Consider the following 22166-nt stretch of genomic DNA (forward strand, 5'->3'; position numbering starts at 1 on the left):
GCAAAAATGAGCAAACAACGGCCCATTTTTCACTCATTTATGCCTCCCCAGCCCCCAGGAGCACTGAAAGCCTCCTAAACAGTATGCACTGCCATTTTAGTGAAGGGGGTGGGGTTTCAGGAGCAAAAAATGCTGTATTCAGTGTATAAGATGCATCCAGATTTTCAGCCTCTTTTTTGAGGGAAAAGGGCGTCTTATACTCCGAAAAATACAGTACTACTATTTTTTTTTTAAAGAGTTTTGGACCTACTTCATTTATCTATAACACAGTTTCTATTGTAGAACTGAAGGTATCTCATAGTCACATTTAGAACTCATATTACTTCAGAAAACATTAGGAGTGGGATGTAATACTATAATATTTTAATTTTACAGACTATGAGAAGACAGCGAAATGAAGTTGTTGTGGAATTAAGAAAGGTAAGGTTTAACATTTTAATCACATAAAATAATTTTAGATTTAACATTGGCTCAGTCCAGTACAACACTGGTGCAACTATCCTCATATATATGAGAAATTTCTCTTCTCCTGTGCTTAATGTTCACCAGTTTGATCAAATTCAAAATGCCTATAATTTGTTAAAATGGAGGCATTTACAAATAAAAAACCATGCAGGTTTTTTTTAAAAAAGGATCAAAACAGCAAGATCACAATTTAAAACATTGTATTCATTGTGCAAACAATGAAAGCACTATTGTATACTAGTTGCAACTTGCCCTGCCTGTTCAACACCTTAAAAAATGGGTCTGACAATGAAACAAATAGCAGTGAATTAAGTTTATTGAGCCTACGAACAACAGAAGTTCAGCAAAAAATATAATTGGATTGAGATGACTAGTACAGCAGCAGTGCAGCACTAGTCATGCATGTTTTTGCTGCACTTTTCTGCATTTCAGAAAAGTGTTACAATATGCTGTATATTGCATGTTATGTGTGCAGCGCTTAATTATAGCAAATTATAAAAACTCTGCATTTTGTTCTTTGCTCTTATTTTATATTGAGAACGGGTTTTTAAATTTACAAATTTTAATACATTTTGAAAAAAAAATGGGAAGCATTTTCCAAACATTTCCAAAACGTAATGTTATAATTTGTATTTAAAAGAACAAAAGAGATGAGCATCTTTTAAAAAGAAGAAATGTACCTCATGAAGATATCTGTGAAGATTCTGATATAGATGGTGACTTCAGAGTGGTAAGAATAAGTACAATATTCAAAAGACCCATTTGTTTTGTTTTTTTAAAGAAACCATTCCTAACACTTTGTTATCTCCTATAACAGCAAAATACATCTTTGGAGGCAATAGTTCAGGTAAATATCTTCTTCGATTTTTTAAAATCGGTGAAATTGATCATATTTTATGAGTTCTGACTGCAAAATTAATTAATGGGTTTATTTTTTTTAGAATGCCTCAAGTGACAACCAGGGAGTCCAGTTAAGTGCAGTACAGGCTGCAAGGTAAGATGCAAATTTAACCACTTGAATTGTCTGATTGTAATAAAGTTTATTAATGGAAATTGTGATTGTTCTAAATCTCTTTAATAAATTTCTTTTTCTGATTAATAGATTTTCTAGTAAAAAAAAGTTTAAAAACCTAAAGCTTAATTTTTTGAACAAAAATAGATGAAATGATGCCCTGACATCATGTGCATACAGGTAGTTTTCGAATACTGCAGGGGTGTCCAAAGTTGGGAACTTTAAGACTTGTGGACTTCAACTCCCAGAATTCCCCAGCCAGCCATGCTGGCTGGGGAATTCTGGGAGTTAAAGTCCTCAAGTCTTAAAGTTCTCAAGTTTTGACACCCCTGGAATACTGGATGGTTATTTAATAAGCGTTTGATATTACAGTGGGCCTGGAAAAGATCTTTATGGCCTGTAAACACATCTGGCTATTGCAAAATTCCTCCCTCTCTCTCTCTCTCTCCTCCCCCCCTCTTACGCACACGCACACACGCACTGTGGTCACATGACTGCATTTCAGACACTTGGCAACTGAATTATGTAATTTACATTTTAAGCATATTATTGAAAAAAACAGAATCAGAATTACTCATTATTTCATCTTTGTATCAATACTAAGATAGTAAATACTTTGAAACATTGGATAAATAGTATCAGTTCTTTTTAATATAATTTTGGATCTAAGTATTTATTGAAAGTCCACATGGAAGAAACTAAAGCTAGCATGCAAATTTGAACTAATACTGTATGTTTTTAAACAGAAAACTACTCTCCAGTGATCGCAATCCACCGATCGATGATTTAATAAAGTCTGGAATATTACCGATATTAGTACATTGTCTGGAAAGAGATGATAAGTGAGTATGTACCTTAACAGCACATTTTTAAAAATAGAAGCAAATATTTGAAAATACTGGAATGAAAACTAAATCCCTATCTCTATCTATGTGTTTAAATATTATCTTTAGTCCATCTTTACAATTTGAAGCGGCATGGGCCCTGACAAATATTGCATCTGGAACCTCTGAACAAACACAGGCTGTAGTTCAATCCAGTAAGTTAATTATTACTATGCATTTGTGTATACACATAACTTGTGCAAAACCTCTTTTTAAATAGAACTGTGTACATTCCAGGTTTGTTTTGTTTTAAGAATATACTAGTATATACCGATCTGTCAATTCCTTTAACTCCAGAAGTAGGAAACCTGCATCTCATATGTAGGTTGAAATTCAACCCAATTAGTACATGGTTTATATACCCCATCCGTCTTGTCTCTTGTTTTCTTATTGTGTTGCTTATGAAGAAGTAGAGTGCTCTGATTAAGACATCACCCTGTATTTCTATGCTGAACAAGTAGAATGTTTCTCATAGCCTGTCTAAAGCCAAAGGGGAGAAGAGAATATTCTAAAAACATATAAAAGGAATAGAATGTAGACAGGTTATTGGGGCTTTTTAAAAAGGAAGTAAATGTGAGCCCATGCACTGTCAGCATGACATTTTTCTCAAATTTCCATTGAAATAATGCATTTCTTGCAATTTTTTACTTATAGCACTTAGACTTATATACTGCTTTACAGTGCTTTACAGCAGAGGTGGGTTGCTCCCAGTTCGGCCTGGATCGGGCGAACCGGTAGTAGCAGTGGGAGGCTCCACGCCCAAGCCCGGAGTGTGAGAGCACACCCAAACCAGTAGTAGAAAAATTGGCAACCCACCTCCGCTTTACAGCCCTCTCTAAGCAGTTTACAGAGTCAACATATTGCCCCCAACAATTTGGGTCTTCATTTTACCCATCTCAGAAGGATGGAAGATTGAGTCAACCTTGAGCCTGGTGAGATTTGAACTGCCAAATTGTAGGCAGATGACAGTCAGCAGAAGTAGCCTGCAGTACTGCACTTAGATTCAGGTGATACTTGTTATCATGTCTAATCTCAGTGAACTACAATTCATGAAACTCTCTTATTATCAAATGTAAATAAAATAAATTATAGTTAAGGATTCAAATATCTTCAGCTAGGTATTCTGATGTAGGGCAATTATTGGAGAAAATGGAAGAGAGGGCAAAGCTGTAGGTCAGCCTTAATAGATTAACAGAGTTAGAAGGGACCTTGCAGGTCATCTAGTCCAACCCCCTGCCCAAGCAGGAGACCCTACATCTGCCTCTACCTAGGATCAAACTCACAACCTCCTGATTGTGAGGCGAGAGCTCCACCTCTAGACCACAGCACTGTTAAATTACAGTAGAGTATGGTTTAGAAAATTGAGTTACATTTAACTTTTTCAAAACAATATTGCTTTAATACAGTGTATTAAAATCATTTTTACTGACTAATGCATGGCCAAGAACAGGTCTGTGTGCTTTTTAAGTAAAAAAGAGTGATGAAAATATTTTTAATGAAAACAAATATTGCCAGCTCTAATTAGCTTGATATATGCTGGTGAGTATGATGGACTCTCCCTTCTTCTTACTTTAAGTTTCTGGAGAATTGTATATTGTATAACTGATTTTAGAAAATCTGCATATTCCATAATGTAACTGTCCAGAAACAACTGTTGCTGTACTGAATAGAATTGATTCTTCCAACAGTAGGACTGCAGGTTGTCCTTGACTTAGAACAGTTCATTTAGTGACTGTTCAAAGTTACAACGGCACTGAAAATAGTGACTTCTGACCATTTTTCACACTTACAAATGTTGCAGCATCCCTATGGTCATGTGATCAAAATTCAGATGTTTGGCAACTGACATATTTATGACGATTGCAATATTCCAGGGTCATGTGATTTATCTTGTGCAATCTTTTAATAAGCGAAGTCAATGTGGGAGCCAGATTCACTTAACTTCCCTGTTACTATCTTAACTGCAGCGATTCACTTAAGAAGTGCGGCAAGAAATGTCATAAAATAGAGCAAAATCCACTTAACAACAGTCTTGCTTGGCAACAGAAATTTTGGGGTCGCAAGTCGAGGATTGCCTGTATTGTTTCTCATCTTGGCAGCTCTCAGAAATTAAGTCTTTTGGTTTTCATTATCCATCAGCTTAAAGTCATATACTAAGAGTATGTTTTTGGGCTTTGAAACAGTTAAGTAATTTATGTCTTTCTTTTGCAGATGCTGTCCCACTCTTTTTGAGGTTGCTGCATTCACCCCATCAAAATGTTTGTGAACAAGCAGTATGGGCTTTAGGCAATATCATAGGTTTGTTACATTTTATATAAAACATGCTGATTCAGTAATTTAACATTTAATAACATGCCAAGCTTGCACTGCAATATTAATATTAGTTTTTTTCTCAGAAATATTTTGTACATAATCTTTTTTTTCTTCATTTCTCCAAAGTATCTCTTAATGATATGCATGGATGTTCTGATAAAATTATATGGAAGAATAGAAAACATGAATGACTTCATTCATGGTGTGTCAGACACAAACAACCAGACCCACACGTGAAGAGTTCAAGCTTGTACTTTATTATATTCTGCCTGTTATACAGGAATCTTCCCAGATATCAACCTCAAATGGAGCTTAAAGGGAGTTATTTCTGGATCTCATCGCAAGGATTTGAGACTATTTCCACACTTGAGGCCTCCCACTTGTCACCTTGCACAGCTAGGTGTCTCCCAACATGGAGTGCTTTATTTATTTTAAAATATTCATAGGCTATCCACTATCTAGGGCAGTGGATCACAAGTCAATCCAGTTATCCCTTTTCTCGGTATGAAATATAGGTAGTCCTCAACTTGCAAGAGTTCATTTAGTGACTGTTTGAAAAATGTAATTTGTGACCATTTTTCACGCTTACAACCATTGCAGTATCCTCATGGTCACGTGATGAAAACTGGGATGCTTGGCAAGTGACTCACATGTCCCGGGATCATGTGATTCACTTTTGGCGACCTTCTGACATACAAAGTCAGATTCACTTAGCAACCATCTTACTAACTTAACATCTGCAACAATTCACTTAACAACTGGCAAGAAAGGTCGCGAAATGAAGCAAAACTTAGCTATCTTGCTTACCAACAAAAAATGTGGATTCAATTGTGGTTGTTGTCGTGGTCTACCTGTAATGTTACTTCTTCCCCCACTCCCTCCCTTTCTCTGTCACACAAACACACAGAATTTCTTGCTTTATGCAAGCAAACAAGCAATTACAAATTGTTCCATTACCCCCAGGAACATGCCCAAATTATCCCTCGGGGTACTTACTCTCAGTTTAACAATTACTGATGTAGAGAAGGGCCATCTTAGTGTGGTAATAAAGGAGACTGAGTGGTAGGTCTCTCTTAGATAGGAAAGCTGGCTGATGACTGGGCCAGTCATCAGCCCTATCTATCTCATAGCATTGTAGGGAAAATCCGAGGCAGGAGCATGTTTGTTGCCATGAATATTAAGAAATGTATAATAACGAACAACTTCTCAGTGGAATGGATTTATGGGATTAGGCTTTTCTTTCCTGCAGGAGATATCATACAGGGAAATGGCAGTCTTTAGATTGCTTATCCTAAAAGACAAGCATTTCTAATAATAGTCTATTAGAATAATTCTCCCTTGCATTGAAAATATGTGCAGATATTTTTACTAATATATTAAAAATGTTTAAATATTTATACAGGTGATGGGCCACAATGTAGAGATTATGTCATTAGTCTTGGAGTGGTGAAGCCGTTGCTGTCATTCATCAGTCCATCTATTCCAATAACTTTCTTAAGAAATGTAACTTGGGTAATGGTCAACCTATGCCGTCACAAAGACCCACCTCCACCAATGGAAACCATTCAAGAGGTAAATGTACTTGCTTGTTGGAAATTAATCAGTTTGGATCTTACTGCAGAATTTTGAATTTTGTACCCTTTTTTTGTTTCTTCTAGATCCTCCCAGCATTGTGTGTCTTAATTCATCACACAGATGTAAATGTGAGTAATACAATATTTTGTAAGGTATCTCTAAAGACAAAATACAGAACCCTATCAGAATTGGTACCTGCTTAACTATGCATTAATCTATTAGATTTACCTTTCAGGAAATCACTGGTATCTCAAATAAGTAAATATGTGTGAATGTTGCAAATAATCCCTTAACCATGGCTTCCTGGTATTATTACCCTTTTTCCAAATTTAATCATTGAAAAGTTACCGTGTTTCCCTGAAGATAAGACAAGGTCTTATTTTCTTTTGACCCCTGAAATATGGCCTTGGCCTTATTATCTGGGGGGAGGGGGCTTATTCTGGAGCCAGACTCTTCAGGAGCTTGCTCACAAGAGAGCAGCCACCCAGCAACCCCCCTCTCTAGCCGGGCAGAGCGCCATTCACCAACACAGCGGTATACTGAAGGTGCCAAGCTGCGCGAGGGGTGGGGGGGACGGAGTTCGTGCGGCTTGGCACCTTTCAGATACTATTGGGTCAGTGAGTGGTGCTCTACTCAGCTGGAGGGGGGTTGCGCAAGTGCCTTTCTCCCCCCCCTGCGCCTCCCAGTCCTCACTGGGCCTGCAGGGCCAGGGCTGCAGCCGCCATTCCAGCACTGAGGATGGCTTCTTCTGAGAAGCAGCTTGGGCCAAGCCAACTGCCTGCTGCTGAGTCTTCCAGGAGCTGGGGCAGAGAGTCTTCCGGCAGCCGGATACAACTAGACTTGGCAGCAGGCAGCTGGCCCGACTGGCTTCAGAAGAAGCCAGCCTCAGTGCTGGGATGGTGGTGGTGGCGGCAGCCCTGGCCGTGGTCCTGCAGGGAGATTTGGCCTAGGTCATGGTAAGGACTGGGAGGCGCGGGGATGTGTGTGTGAACAGGTGCTTACGCAACCCCAACTCCAGCCGGGCAGAGCACCACTCACCGACACGACTTTACTCTACTCTACTTTACTCTACTTTTTTACTTTACTTTACTTTACTTCTTTACTTTACTTCTTTACTTTACTTTACTTCTTTACTTTACTTTAAGATGAGTGGTGCAAAAATGTGTCTGGGATACATAAACAAGTTTTAATAATATTCTCCCAAACACATGCAATATAACAATACACAATGTTCTGAGAATAGAAAGAAGTTAAGTTTGATACATATTTTATAATTAATTCATGGTTAGAAATGAAGGTGAAAGTGAACTCTGGGGAAGGAGGGTTCTAAAAGGATTCCAGACAAGCAAGTGTAGCGGACAACAAAGTAAAATGGGCAGAACCATGACAGAGGGTAAGAAAACTAAAGATGAATTTGAATGATTAGCAATTATAGCACAGTACTTGATTGATGTTAAAGTCCACACCAGGCCAATGGATCACTTTATGGCCTGGACGCATATCTCATTGTTTTGTTGTTTGTAAAGTTGTGATGCATTTTCCCCCTTCTAATTAGATATTGGTAGATACAGTCTGGGCCCTCTCGTACCTAACGGATTCAGGCAATGAACAGATTCAGATGGTGATAGATTCTGGGATAGTTCCTCATTTGGTTCCTCTTCTCAGCCATCAGGAAGTTAAAGTACAAGTAAGTATTCTGCAAGGTTCTTTTCCTTAAATTGGGTTATAGGGGAAGGTCTACATTAGAAATTTATATATCAAATCTTTTGAGTTGTCATTTTCTCAAAATGAGAGCTGTAAAGTATTCTGATATGAATAGCCTTTGTTTTTGGTATGAAATGGCATTTCAAATAAATGAACAATATTTTAGACTCTGTCCTTAGAATAGGAGTACCAAATTATCTATTTCCCTGAATAATGCTTGGCCCTTTAAAATGTTTATTTCTGGAATCTTTTCACTGATAGCATTCAGTTTACAGTAAATAAATCTTGTGGAAGGATGATATTAATGCATAATATTTTAAATGAATCACCAATTCTTTCCTTTTTAACATATTATTTGACCACCAGGTTTGATTCTTTTTTTTCCTAGACTGCAGCACTCAGAGCTGTAGGCAATATTGTTACTGGCACTGATGAACAAACCCAGGTAGTTCTGAATTGTGAAGCTCTTTCACATTTTCCTGCTCTGTTGACACACCCCAAAGAAAAAATTAATAAGGTATGTATTACCTATTACATGTTATTGATAAGAAATTAATATTATTATTAACTGATCCATTGAATCCATTTGAACACAGCTATGTTCAAATCTTACTCACTCTTGGAAATGATGAAATGGAGGTTAAATGTAGAGGGATGAATGTGAGTGAATCGAAGAGCTTGATTGTTTTATTCAATATGGAAAAGGAAAAAGTATATGTGTGTGTGTGTGTGTGTGTAAGAATGTGTGTGGTGCATGTGTGCATTCAGGGCCAAATAATGATGCAAATTGTGGACACTGAAAAGAATTGCTGATATCGGAGTGCATCTGAGGCACAGTTGCTAAGTCCTAGGGCCTTTCTTGCAACATTGCCTGTGATTAAAGCCCAAAATATGTTCACAGTTTGTATCTAGAAATTGTAAACCTCTGACATGTTCTTTTAGTCATATAAATGAATATGTAATCTGATCCAAGAGTCCAGTTTAATTATTTTTAAAATGCCCAAACATGGTTTTTATTCATAAAGAATGAGCATTTTTTAAAAATATTAAAAACACATAGAAATTTCAATTGATTATGCTTATAAGTTCTGCTATTTTTTTTAAAAAGAAAGCTTTGACAAAAGTTTTATTTATGTGCACATTTCATTTCATTTAAAAATGACCTTTCTAGGGTAGCAAAAAAAGAGTAAATACAATTATATACTTTAAATGTTAAAATTCAAAAAGTGAAATATAAATTAAAGGCTATGTTGTACATATTTGTTATTTTCATTTTAATTATTTAATGTGTTATACTTATTTTAATATATCTAAACAGTCCAAAGCCCACTGAGATTTGAAACTGTAGATCCATTGAACAGAAAAATAAATGTGTCAAGGCTACCAATCTTATTGAATTTAGACTAGAGCTTTTTCATTGATCTTAAAACCTAGATGGATTCATGTGGGCACAGTTAGTTTTTAAATATCTGGCTCAAAATGTTCAGGTCTTAAAAGACCAATATAAGTACTATGAATTTGTTTGGAAACATGTCAATAATATATGGCTGTCATAGAATTAATGTTGTTTTCTTTTTTGCATCAGTTAAACTGTCCTAATGGTCTAATAGGCCCAGATTGATTACATTTAATAGCATAATCTACATGTAATCAATGCATGTAGGATCAAAGTAAAATCCATATCTATTAGTGAATAAAGTTAATGTATCAATCTAAGGGGTGAATCTTGCACACAGATAGTGCAAGAAGATCATAATTTCAGAAGACTTTTCCAAGTTCAAATTTGGATTTTCAGCTAGGGGTGAATGTACTACAGCCGAGTGGCATGTGGAGCCATTTGTCAGGGCACGCGAGGCGCTGCCCTGTCAGCTGGCCAGCGCGCATGTGCGCGCTGGCCAGCTGAGTTCACCTTTTTAAAAGCTATTTTTCACCTTCCCCAGGCTCCAGAGGCTTTATAGGAGCCTGGGGAGGGCGAAAAGAGTCCCCCCGGAGGCTTCAGGGACCGTTCCTGAAGCCTTCGGAACGCTTAAAACGACCCTCCGAGCAAACCGGAAGTGACTTCCGGGTTGCTCGGAGGGTCATTTTAAGCGTTCCAAAGGCTTCAGGGACCGTCCAAGGCTTCCCTGATGCCTTCGGAGCGCTTAAAACGACCCTCCGAGCAACCCGGAAGTGACTTCCGGGTTGCTCGGAGGGTCGTTTTAAGCGTTCCGAAGGCTTCAGGGACCGTCCAAGGCTTCCCTGATGCCTTCGGAGCGCTTAAAACGACCCTCCGAGCAACCCGGAAGTCACTTCCATTTTGCTCGGAGGGTGGTTTTAAGCACTCTGAAGGCTTCAGGGAAGCCTCTGGACAGTCCCTGAAGCCTCCGGGGGGTCGGGGGAGGCTCTTTTCGCTCTCCACAAGCTCCTATAAAGCCCCTGGAGCATGGGGAGGGCAAAAAAAAAAAAGTAAAAATGGGGGGGGTCGCACGTTTTGCACGCATGTGCACTGGGGGGGTCGCGCGTTGCATTATGGGTGCGGCACGCCCGCATTCGACCCCCCTGCGCTCCCCCCACTTGTGACACGCGAGCCAAAAAAGGTTCGCCATCACTGTACTACAGCATGCATATCATTAGCTAGATTTATTTATCAATTTATTCCCAGAGCACCTCTAGCTTTCTGTAGATTAGTGTTCGGTTCATCTATATCCATTCAAAAATCCCTGGCTTCAGAATATGAGTTGGTATTTACCATTAAACTTACAAGGCCAGCTCTCAGCTTACTGTAATATTAATTGGTCACAATAACTCACCAAATCTGTATTCAGTAAACTTTCTTAACTACTTAACTACTATCACAGAGTAGTAGGGGAATAACCCAGAATATATATTATTTAAATATATTTGTTTAAAGGTCTTTTCTGATCATGGGATCAAGTTTTTAATCCAGTGAATTGTTATTACAACAAATCCTGGTGGCTTACTTTGCCCAATATTAATTGTACTGGTTGTTTAATCATCATGCTGAACCAATCAAGCTACTTTATAATTTAACATATTATATAAAGCCAGCCCATTATTTCATTGTCCTTAAGTCCTATGGAGATTTGTACTTTGGTCAAGAGTTTGGAAACTATCATTATAGTGGCTTGATAATACTTGTAAATTATTCTCTAAACACAGTATAACAGCTGGATGCTACCATACTTCAAGTAATATGTTTCATTTTTAACAACTGATCGAGGGGCTTTAAAGCCCATTTAAAAATGTGCTCTTAATATTTTCATATAGTTTTTAATCTATATATGTAACATGTTTGAAATCACTACTATAGTCACTAAGGTTTGAAACCAATGAGAAGGGAATTCAACCCCTTTAAATTCTGGTTAACCTTAGGGTCATTTCATTATTAAATAGTTCATCAATTGAAGATTGTAAAATTCTACAACTTTATAAATGTTTTTGCAAATTTATTTATTTTATGAATTATATGGCTGCACATTTCAGGTGCCTCTGGAGCATATACAAGGATTAAAAACAAAAAGCCATGATTTATACACTTAGTGCCCAAGGGTAAACAATAACTCACAACACCAACACCACCCTAAATACTTAATAAAATGCTTAAAACAAATTTTATATTTTATTACTTCATATTTATACTTTATCTTAAAATCAGTTCAGTGGGATAAGCATAGTTGTTGTTTATAGGTAAAGGTATATATCCTATAACTTAGTTCTTATCTTATTTAAATAGAACTCATCTTGGAAGCAGATGTATGCTGAACAATTTCAACATAAATAGGTTAACATGCAACGTAAATGGTACCTAGTACATAGATTTTATTTTACCATGTTCATACTGAAAACCATGTAGCTCTACAAGAGTCAAGCTATAGTTTCAGAATTTGTAATAGTTATTTAAGTATTGTTCAACTTTTCCCTTTTTGTTGCAGGAAGCTGTATGGTTCCTATCTAACATCACTGCAGGAAATCAGCAGCAAGTCCAGGCAGTGATAGATGCTAACCTTGTACCAATGATAATACATCTTTTAGATAAGGTTAGTCAAACATTTGCTTAAATTATTTAGGTGGATGCACATATGTCTATCTGATAGTTCACTTAACTCAGTAAACTTCGCTTTTTTTCTAGCAAGGCAAGCACCAATCCTCAAGCAACCTGCTGATTATATCACTTAAATAATTATAATTCAGGACTTAGATAATGAAGTTATATAAGGGAAAAAGTTGATTAAAAAGACTAAGATATTTTAAATCCGTAGTAAATTATGTAATGAACAATCTTATCAGTAGATTTCTCAGTTGTGGTCTACTACTGCTATATTCCTTGCACAACAATGAAACATTACAAGTACCAAATTTTACAGTGCAAATCAGGTATTCATTACCAGATGCTTTCAAAGGCAGTCATATGTCAACAAAATGCTGTAGGACATTCTGGACTAAATGCAGTGTTTCCTTTGGAGAGAAAGTGAGGATCTTTCTTTTCATGTTCACAAATTCTGCTGTAAGCAGTCGCCTAATGTAGCTCAAAATTTATTTTAGCCGTCTTTCTACATTGTACATGCCACATCTACATGCCACAGAAGTCTTGGTTTTCCAAATTTGGATGAGATATCATTTCATATTTTAAAACAAGTAAATTGTCATACAGAGCAGATATTATATTTGTTCCTCAAATTGAAGGCTAAATTGTATCAGGCAATATTTTGGGATCTTTGCAGTTTTGATAGCATGAGATGCACCGTCAGAGATTGTGAGGGTATACCAACTGTAAAATGGCATTCATAATATAGTAATTATAATACCAAACTCCATGTGTAAAAAATAATAAATAGGATAGCTTCCAGTAAAAAATGAATGCAGCAGTGCATTAAAACAACTACATACAAATATCTGCAAGTAGTAATATTATTCCACTCCTTTAATAGAAATTAGGTTAGTATTCTATTCTCTTTCCATTTTTTAAATTATTTTTTTGACTTATAAGTCAACTCCAAGCAGAACTATGCATAACTACTTGGCCCAATTGCTTTATAACTCAAGGGATTAAAAGGATTTGAGGAGATAAACAGATTACCCTTTGCCTCCAAAATCATTGTAGCTACCTTCTGCTATGGGTAATTAATAATATGCAACCCAACTCTCAACCACTCTAGACAGCTCACATCAATCAAATTGCAATAAAATCAGTAAACCATTAAAATTAGAAGATGGCAAGTGCAGTGAAGCAGCAGTTTCTTTTTCTATCAAAGGCCTGAGTGAATAACCAGATATTCACAGTACTTTTAGCCATCTGGTAGGAATGAGTCAGAGACAGTTTCTCCCCACCAAACTCATACAATCTCCAGATTCTGGGACAGAACCTTGACAGCTTAACTTGGTTGCCCAGGATTGAAAGATACTGATGATACTGAACCCCAAATTGGCAGATGACCTTACCCAGCAGTTTCATGTAGATGTTGAAAAGAAGGAGAGAAAGAGTGAAACTGTGGAATCAGGATTCCAATCAGTTCAAATGAATGTAAGTTTATTGTATGCTAATGCTCTCTACAAGAATATGAACTACTAATGATCAAAGCAAATTGGCGGAAGATAAAGAGTCAATAGAATTCATGGTGGGCTGGACTTTGATCTCGTGGGCATGAAGGAACTCGAGGTTGATGACACATTTGTTCCCTCCCTTAGGCTCAGACTGATCATCTCCTACAGTTAATAGTTTAAGGTACAGCTAGTTCTTGACTTAGTACCAGTCACTTAGCAATAGTTCAGTTACGACAAATCCCAAAAAAGGAATTTACAACCCGGATTTGAAGTTTCAATGTCCATGCCCCCCCCCCGTCACATGACCACGTTTTTTACCATTGGCAATGTACAATGTTTTTTCAGAAACTGAATTTACTTTTAGTTTCTGAGTAAAAATCCCAATGGAGAACAATGGATTTGTTTAATGACCATAATGTTCACTTTACCAGTGCAAAAAATGTTATAAAATTTGCCATGGTCATGTGATGCCTCTCTTTATTACCACCACAACTTACAACCAAAATTGCATGCTCAGTTAATAGTTCAAAATTCAAGTACTATCTATACCCATTTTGATCCCAATGCTGGGGAAAAATCAATCTTTGGGAGACAGGAGAATGGGCTTTAACAAATTAAATGAATGTTAAACTCATGTTTAAGTTTGCCCGTTAAAAATCTTCCATTTACCTTATTAAGGAAAGCCTGTGCTGAAAATAATGTATCAACTTTTTCATGTTTTTAGGGTGATTTTGGTACACAAAAGGAAGCTGCTTGGGCTATAAGTAACCTGACAATCAGTGGAAGAAAAGATCAAGTAAGTAATACCTCATATATATTTGAGGTAAGGGAATATGATGGGATTAAAATGGGTACAAATGAGAGGCACAGTCCAATTCGAAGAAGGTATTTAGAAGGTCCAATTTTGTGTTTTCTTCAAGTGTCTCAGATTGGAGTATAAAAGTCCTTCATTATTGTTTTCCAGTGCAAGCCTGCTGAGAACTGAATGACATACTTTTATTAGATTTGTTTTTGGAGACTTTTAAAGTTTATACTCAAGAAAGTCTTTACAATAGCTTTACTTCTGGTTAACTGAAACAAAAATGTCTCAAAACAGTTTCCAGCCTCACATTCCTTAAGTTTATATCAGTCTAGTATAGAAATAGATAATAGTACTTTAAGGGTGCTCTCAGAATAAACAATATTAAGGTAAATTATCTCATTACAGATCAATTTGTAATATCTCGGTTTTCTGTAAAGTAATTAAAATATGTGCATTTTCAATTATTTAAAACCAAAAGATTATAAATAGTATTCAGTGCACAGAATATTTATTTATAATTGAATGTTTTAGTATGTTCCCTTTTTACTGCAGTGGCCTTCATTCATAGGTCAGCATATAGGTTGTGATGAGGCATAATAGAATTACAGGTAGATCTCGCTTAATTACTGTCTTGTTTAGCGAATATTCAGTTAGATAACACTGAGAAATTAACTATATGACCAGTCCTCACACTTATGACCATTGCATATCCAGTGGTCACAGGATCACTTTTTGCATGCCTCGCAGCTAGCTTCTGACAAGCAAGGTAGAAACCAGCAGCAAAATCACATGTCGTGATCATCTGATGTCTCATTTTACAACTGTGTCACTTACTGACAGAATTGCTGGTGCCAATTGTCATTAAGCAGGGATTACCTAGAGTGAAAATTATATAGATACACTTGTACAGAAAAGTACTTTTCTATTTATGCAAAGAACTTTAGATCAAAAAACTGGATTATTTTACATTAAATTAAATCCCCACCCTTAAACTTTAACTCAGTAGGAACATGCAGTATCTTAGAAATTGTAAATTTCTAAATTCATCAAATGTGTGTTCAGTCTGGTAAAGTATTCTATTTATAAATACTTGACTTTAAAAAAAATCAAGGCAGATTTATCATTTAAGATCTATGTAATCCCTAGTCTGCAGATAATGCCTTTCAGGTTTAAGAAATAATGAAAATCTATTCATTTTAAATATACATGCAGTTTGCTGTTTTTAACATTGTCTTAATTTATGGTCCTGATATCATTTATTTTTGTTTTTAGGTGGCATACCTAATTCAACAAAACGTAATTCCTCCATTTTGCAACTTGTTAACAGTAAAAGATGCTCAGGTCGTGCAAGTAGTGCTGGATGGGCTAAGTAATATATTAAAAATGGCTGATGATGAGGCAGAAACCATAGCCAACCTTATTGAAGAATGTGGAGGTATAATTTAATTGTTTGATTTAGTAAACGATTTGAATTCATTAGTTTAAATTATTTGATATTTTGTCACAGATCCAGATACGTTGATACGCTAAAAAATGAATATTTATTTCTTGAAATATGATCACAGAAATAATTATGTCCTGAAAATATTTTCTTATAGTTGGTTGTGAACTTTTTCTTTGGTTTTGCCTATAGGATTGGAGAAAATTGAACAACTACAAAATCATGAAAATGAAGACATCTACAAACTGGCTTATGAGATCATTGATCAATTCTTCTCTTCAGATGATGTAAGTAAATTCTGCTTATGAATATGTGTACCAAGCTGTTATGTTTGAGGGGTTGTAATTGAAGTGCTTTATTTTTTTTAACCACTTTATTTTTATTTTTTGTTTCTCCAACCCGATGCATGAAAAGTTATGCAGTTGTTACAGAGAAAGGGGGAAGAGAGGTTCCCTTGATCAGAACTAATCCTGAAAAATCCACAGAATGCTCTTTTAAACTACAGGTAGTTCTCACTTAGCAACTGCAGTTGGAATTGGCAAGCCAGATTTTAAGTGAAGCAATTGCTAAGTGAAAAACCACATCACTACGCTTAGGATTTTACTTTGGTTTTTCTTTGTTTTATAGCTTCAGAATGATATGGCTCCAAATAGCAGGGAAGATTTCTGGAATGACTTATGAGGAAGTCGGATAAAAGGGCAAATCTTATAGTAGCCCTTTTCCCCATTCAGTCATTCTTTGGGATGTTCACCCCAGTGTTGGCATAATTAGCAGAAAGAGAATTGATGTTTTACGTTCATTAGAGAGGAAGAGATTACAGCAGCCAGATAGTTGGGAATACACATTGAAAGGAATGTGTTAGCCCCCACTGCAAGCCAGAGTGACTTGGGAAGCAAACAGACTCTAAGATGAAATTGATTAAGGTCTTATCAATGTCAGGCAGCAAGACCCGTGGTAGGATCAACTAAGGTTACAGTGCTGAGTTTGTTAATTTATAGTTAGCACACTTTAGGGATAAGCTGAGCTGTGGATAAAAGCAACTCAGAAAGAGATCACTTGTTCAGGCAATCTCTCTGCTCTGCAGATTGGGGGGGGGGGGCAGTATTTGTCAGGCCCAAGACAACATATACCAGATCTGAGCATTTTATTACCGTGTTTCCCCGAAAATAAAACATGCCCTGCTAATAAGCCCAATCGGGCTTTACAGAGCATGCGCCATAATACGCCCTCCCCTGAAAATAAGCCCGCCCCAAATATTTAAGCGCATGCGCAACCAGTCCCCGCCATTAACACTGTACCACCTACCGGCTCCCGGGGCAAAAAGAGGGCTCGCGGCAAAAACAGTGGCAGGCCAGCAATGTGATCACCCCCTCCTGCCTGTTCCTTCTGGTGCAAAAAAACACCGCCCACCCCAACGGCAAAGGCAGCCTGCCTGGTTCCCTTCCTCGCGTTCCTCGCCATTGTGCTCAGGGAAGCAGCTGGTGAAAAAAAAACTTCTCATGAGTTCAATCAAACATCTTCAAATCGCGAGAAGTTTTTTTACCAGGGGCTTCCCTGAATACAATGTTGAGGAATGCAACAAAGCTAGAAAGGTAAGAGGCGCACCCCGCAGCCCAACTCCGCCCACTTTGCCCCAATGGTAAAGGCAGCCTGCCTGGTTCCTTTCCCCACCGTCCCTTTAACGACGGGCGGCAGTTGGGGGGGGAGAAGCGAGGCACGCCTGCTACCTTTCCAGCTCCGTTCCGTTCCTCGCCCTTTCGCCGTTTGAATCCCCTTGTAAAAAAAACCTCATGAGTTCAACTCGCGAGATTTTTTTTACAAGGGGATTCAATGAGCGAAAGGGCGAGGAACGCGACGAAGCTGGAAAGATAAGAGGTGTACCTCACAGCCCAACACCGCCCACCTCACCCCAACAGTAAAGGCAGCCTGCCTGGTTCCCTCTCCTGCCGTCCCTTTAGTGAGGGGGGAGAGGTGTGGGGGGGGGAGAAGCGCAACGCGTGTCCTAGCGCTACCAGAGACTGACAGCTCCGTCACGTTCCTTGCCCTTTCGCTCATTGAATCCCCTTGTAAAAAAAATCTTGCGAGTTGAACTCATGAGTTTTTACCAAGGGATTCAATCGGCGAAAGGGCGAGGAACACGACGGAGCTGTCAGTCTCTGGTAGTACTAGGACACGCGTCGTGCTTAATAATAATAATAATAATAAATTTGGATTTATTAGCCGCTCCCTTTCCAAGTAGGACTCGGGGCGGCGTACAATGGAGCATATAACATAAAATACATAACAACACCAAACGTACATACATACACAACACATATACATATACACGGAGGAGGAAACAAATTACAACAATAGACAGTTAAAAATCTACTTTAAAATACCCCAATTGTGAAAACCCAATAAAATTAATATTTAAGAACAATTTAAAAAACAGTTTGGAGGAATGGGAAAATTACGATTGCGATTGAGCCAGGCCGGATAATTGAAAGAGGTGGGTCTTCAGCTGTACACGGAAGGAGCGGAGATCGGAAGTAATCCTAATGTCACGGGGGAGGTCATTCCATAGGGCTGGGCCCATCACAGAGAAGGCTCTGCTCCTGGGTGTCGCCCCCCGACACTGTTTGGCGGACGGCACCCGGAGAAGTCCCTCTCTGTGTGAGCGAATTGGTCGTAGGGATGTGTGGGGCAGGATGCGATCCTGCATATACTGTTGGGGTGAGGTAGGCGGTGTTGGGCCGCGTTGCGCACCTCTTTCCAGCTTCATCGCGTTCCTCGCCCTTTCGCCCATTGAATCCCCTTGTAAAAAAAATCTCATTAGTTCAACTTGCGAGGTTTTTTTACAAGGGGATTCAATGAGCGAAAGGGCAAGGAACGCGACGGAGCTGGAAAGATAAGAGCCCAACACCGCCCACCTCACCCCAACAGTAAAGGCAGCCTGCCTGGTTCCCTCTCCTGCCGTCCCTTTAGTGAGGGGGGAGAGGTGTGGGGGGGGAGAAGCGCGATGCGTGTCCTAGCGCTACCAGAGACTGACAGCTCCATCGCGTTCCTTGCCCTTTCGCTCATTGAATCCCCTTGTAAAAAAAATATTGCGAGTTGAACTCATGAGGTTTTTTTTACAAGGGGATTCAATCGGCGAAAGTGCGAGGAACGGAACGGAGCTGGAAAGTTAAGAGGGATAAAGGGATGGCGGGGAAGGGAACCAGGCAGGCTGCCTTTACCATTGGGGCGAGGTGGGTGGTGTTGGGCCGCGAGGCGTGCCTCTTACCTTTCCAGCTCCGTCGCGTTCCTCGCCGTTGTATTCAGGGAAGCCCCTGGTAAAAAAAAACCTCCTCGCGATTTCAAGATGGTTGATTGAACTCGCGAGAAGGTTTTTTTTTTTACCAGCCACTTCCCTGAGCACAATGGCGAGGAACGCGACGGAGCTGGAAAGGTAAAAGGCGCGCCTTGCTTCTCACCTGCCCCAGAAATAATAAGCCCTCCCCTATAATAAGCCCAAGGCCATATTTCGTGGGGCAAAAGAAAATAAGCCCCTGTCTTATTTTCGGGGAAACACGGTATCTCCAGGTCACACCCAACCCTTTGGCTGTCCCTGTCCCACCAGTGTGAGGTTAACTGGAAATTAGAAATCAAATGTTAATGAGTGCATCATAGGCAGGAGAAGAAGTCAAATCTGGCTCACCTTGTGTCCCTTCAGTCATCTGGCAGCCACAGGAGGGCGAGGAGAGAAAGCACTTTTCTGCGCTTCCGTAGCACTTGTCTCTCGCCTGGAACAGCCTGGAGTGATGGAATTTGAGGACATAAAATTGGGTTACATCAGTTCGGCCCTCCAACACAGTCTGTTTCTCAAGTACCCGCTTGGGAAAATTATCCACCCTTGACATATACTGACCGTAAAGGCAAATATATGACATATAGAGAGACTGTGAAGGTTGTAATGGCAGACATTGATCACAGAGTTATTTTTTCATCGCTACTGTAACTGCAAATTTTTGCTGTCCAAGTCAGGCATTAAACAAAAACTTATCTGTAATACTTCCAGGAATGAATGTACACCACAAACCAAAAGGAGCTCACAAGAGCAAATCTTTGTTCCTGCTGCAAATGCAGCATAGTCCCTCATAACTATACAGTATCTAATTCCAGATCTTTCTGTTGTTGTTGTTGTTGTCTTAACAGATAGATGAAGATCCAAACCTTGTTCCTGAAACAATACAAGGTGGAACATTTGGTTTCAATTCATCTGCCAATGTACCTGCAGAAGGGTTCCAGTTCTAGAGTGGTATTTTGGAATTTAGGTACAATGCAGCACTGAATAAAAAAAGGTTTGATCCATCAAGCTTGGCTCATGGGATCCGCTGCTGCATTAAATCGGGAAAGAAAATGTGAAGATTTCATTTGGAATCACAGAAAAGCCCGAATGAAGTCAAGATGGCGAGTGGGTGCGAGTGAGAGTGAGTGGCAAAATGTAATGAAAAACTTCACACTGAATGCTTATATAGGTTGTTCAAAGGAAAAGGGCTACAGGTCAAAGAAATTCAGTGCCTGAGGAAGGACATTGATTTAATTAGCGCAATTGTGGGGGAAATGCAGTACTATTCTATCATCAAGCCATGTAAGCATAAAAGGAGAATAGGATACCCATATAAGTCCAAGGAGAATGAGCCCAGGCCTTGCTAATGAAGCACCGTGTGAATGGACAACATTGAGTGAATGTCTGGACTCAGTGCTGTGGGGCCACGTGTGTTTTTCAAATCTAGGGCTCTTTTGCTCATAAAGCAGACTCCTAGTCTTGGAGTGGGGTGTGTACGAGAGTATGGTTGTGATGCTGTATGTGAATGCATGCAAGCTTGATTTGCCTTCAGGGGGCTGATAATAACCCTAGTCAATCATCAAAAGGAGTGCATAAGTGTTATAACACTGGACACACACAAAAAAAGAGACCGGTTTAGCAGCAGACTATGGTCTTACTCCTGCAGCCTGTGTTTTTATTTTATTTTATCCCTTTTAATTTTAGTTATTTTATTTCCTGTATGGCTTATTACTAGTTGCTTGTAAAGTCAGAAAACATTGAGGAAGGCTTCCCTGTGCATTTGCACCAGATGATTGTTCATTATTACAAAAGAAAAAAGTGTTCCATATCATCCAAACTATTTTGTGTAGATTTTTGCATGGAATCCATACATTTCCCTCTTCTAACTATTGTGTTGCAGTACACAAAATTATCATAATACTAGAAAACAATGTTTATCATCTTTTCATTTTCAGAGATGACATAAAGCTATTTTTGCATGCGGTAATCTACAGCATAGCTCATTTTTAGATTTTGTTGAGTCCTGTAACCAGCTGTTTCTGTTGTGGTAGAATACCGTGCTGTGTTTCAATGTTAATTGTTTTCAACTTTGTTTTCTATGAAAATGATATGGAAACCTCAAAATAAAATTTGGTGCATATGTACTGCTGAAAAGATTGGAGATGTGAATAGATGTACAAATCAAGTCATGGTTTGAACACCGTTGATACCACCTAATCTGTCCAATTGTTCTAGACTTTTATCTTTAGATGTAGACAGCCATGAACAATCTATTTTGAGCCACTTTAGAGAGAACTTTGTATTCTTAACTTGCATGAAAATGCAAGTGGTTTTTGTAATTGGAATAATACCTCAATTTGAGGTTCTGCACACTAAATTAAAGATAACATTACAAATATGTACAAAAAGAAAACTCTTTATAAGGTGGCTCATTGTAGGAAATGCTGTGCCTTCCCCTTTGAGCACAAGTGTTGCATGATCAACAGTTTGCTGTAAGAAAACGTACCAGGTTAGCCACCATTAGCATCTATATCTCTACCTTGTGTTTTTTTTTAAATCAGCTGGTAATTCTGAAATGCAGTAGAATGGATACAAATTATTTTGTGATCATAACTTTGTTGGACTAGAGTATTTTTGCAGCATTCCTTGTCATCAGAAACATGGTTAAAAGTTTAAAACTAGATGCAGCAGAAAACTAGCTTGTGAAATTTATCCAAGTAGAATGCAGGCTAGGCTGTCTTGGGGAAAATAAACATTAAAACTTAAAACAAGATTATGTTGGTATATGTATTTTTGTCTAAAGAAATGGTGGTGTAATTTCTTATTTCCTCTTCTAATCCCGAACTTCACTTTCCATGTTCTATTTATACCACTTTAAGCAAAGGTGAAATATTTCAGTATTTGCATTCACCAACTAGAATGAACACATATGAAACTTTTTCCAAATCATTAATTAGTATAATTAATATGCACAAAATAAGTTTTAGAAACATTTGGGGGGGGGGGTTCTTGCCAAAATCACAAACCCAACTTCAAGCTTGCGCATGACAACTTAGTTGCTCCTTTTTTTCTGGTTAGAAATAAATCATATACTGCCAGTGGGGAAGGGAGATGTATAG

At 38.3% G+C, this 22166-nt stretch overlaps 1 protein-coding gene across 2 annotated transcripts in view; it reads left to right on the top strand.

The window, feature by feature from the left end:
* The window catches only part of KPNA4 (karyopherin subunit alpha 4), a 31513-nt gene extending 9695 nt beyond the window's left edge, over positions 1 to 21818 (top strand). For both annotated transcript variants that reach the window (XM_081955294.1, XM_081955295.1), the window contains exons 2-17: positions 376 to 420; positions 1106 to 1195; positions 1283 to 1312; positions 1407 to 1459; positions 2224 to 2319; positions 2431 to 2516; positions 4573 to 4659; positions 6077 to 6246; positions 6333 to 6377; positions 7805 to 7936; positions 8342 to 8470; positions 11886 to 11990; positions 14219 to 14290; positions 15569 to 15731; positions 15930 to 16024; positions 19914 to 21818. In XM_081955294.1, coding sequence (XP_081811420.1) covers positions 376 to 420; positions 1106 to 1195; positions 1283 to 1312; positions 1407 to 1459; positions 2224 to 2319; positions 2431 to 2516; positions 4573 to 4659; positions 6077 to 6246; positions 6333 to 6377; positions 7805 to 7936; positions 8342 to 8470; positions 11886 to 11990; positions 14219 to 14290; positions 15569 to 15731; positions 15930 to 16024; positions 19914 to 20012 — 1497 coding nt within the window. In that variant the 3' untranslated portion in view covers positions 20013 to 21818. The remainder of the gene's footprint in view (positions 1 to 375; positions 421 to 1105; positions 1196 to 1282; positions 1313 to 1406; positions 1460 to 2223; positions 2320 to 2430; positions 2517 to 4572; positions 4660 to 6076; positions 6247 to 6332; positions 6378 to 7804; positions 7937 to 8341; positions 8471 to 11885; positions 11991 to 14218; positions 14291 to 15568; positions 15732 to 15929; positions 16025 to 19913) is intronic.
* The last annotated feature ends 348 nt before the right edge of the window (positions 21819 to 22166 follow it).

This window comes from Natrix helvetica, assembly GCF_964273705.1.
Source record: "Natrix helvetica genome assembly, chromosome: 5".
NCBI classification, from domain to species: Eukaryota; Metazoa; Chordata; class Lepidosauria; order Squamata; family Natricidae; genus Natrix; species Natrix helvetica.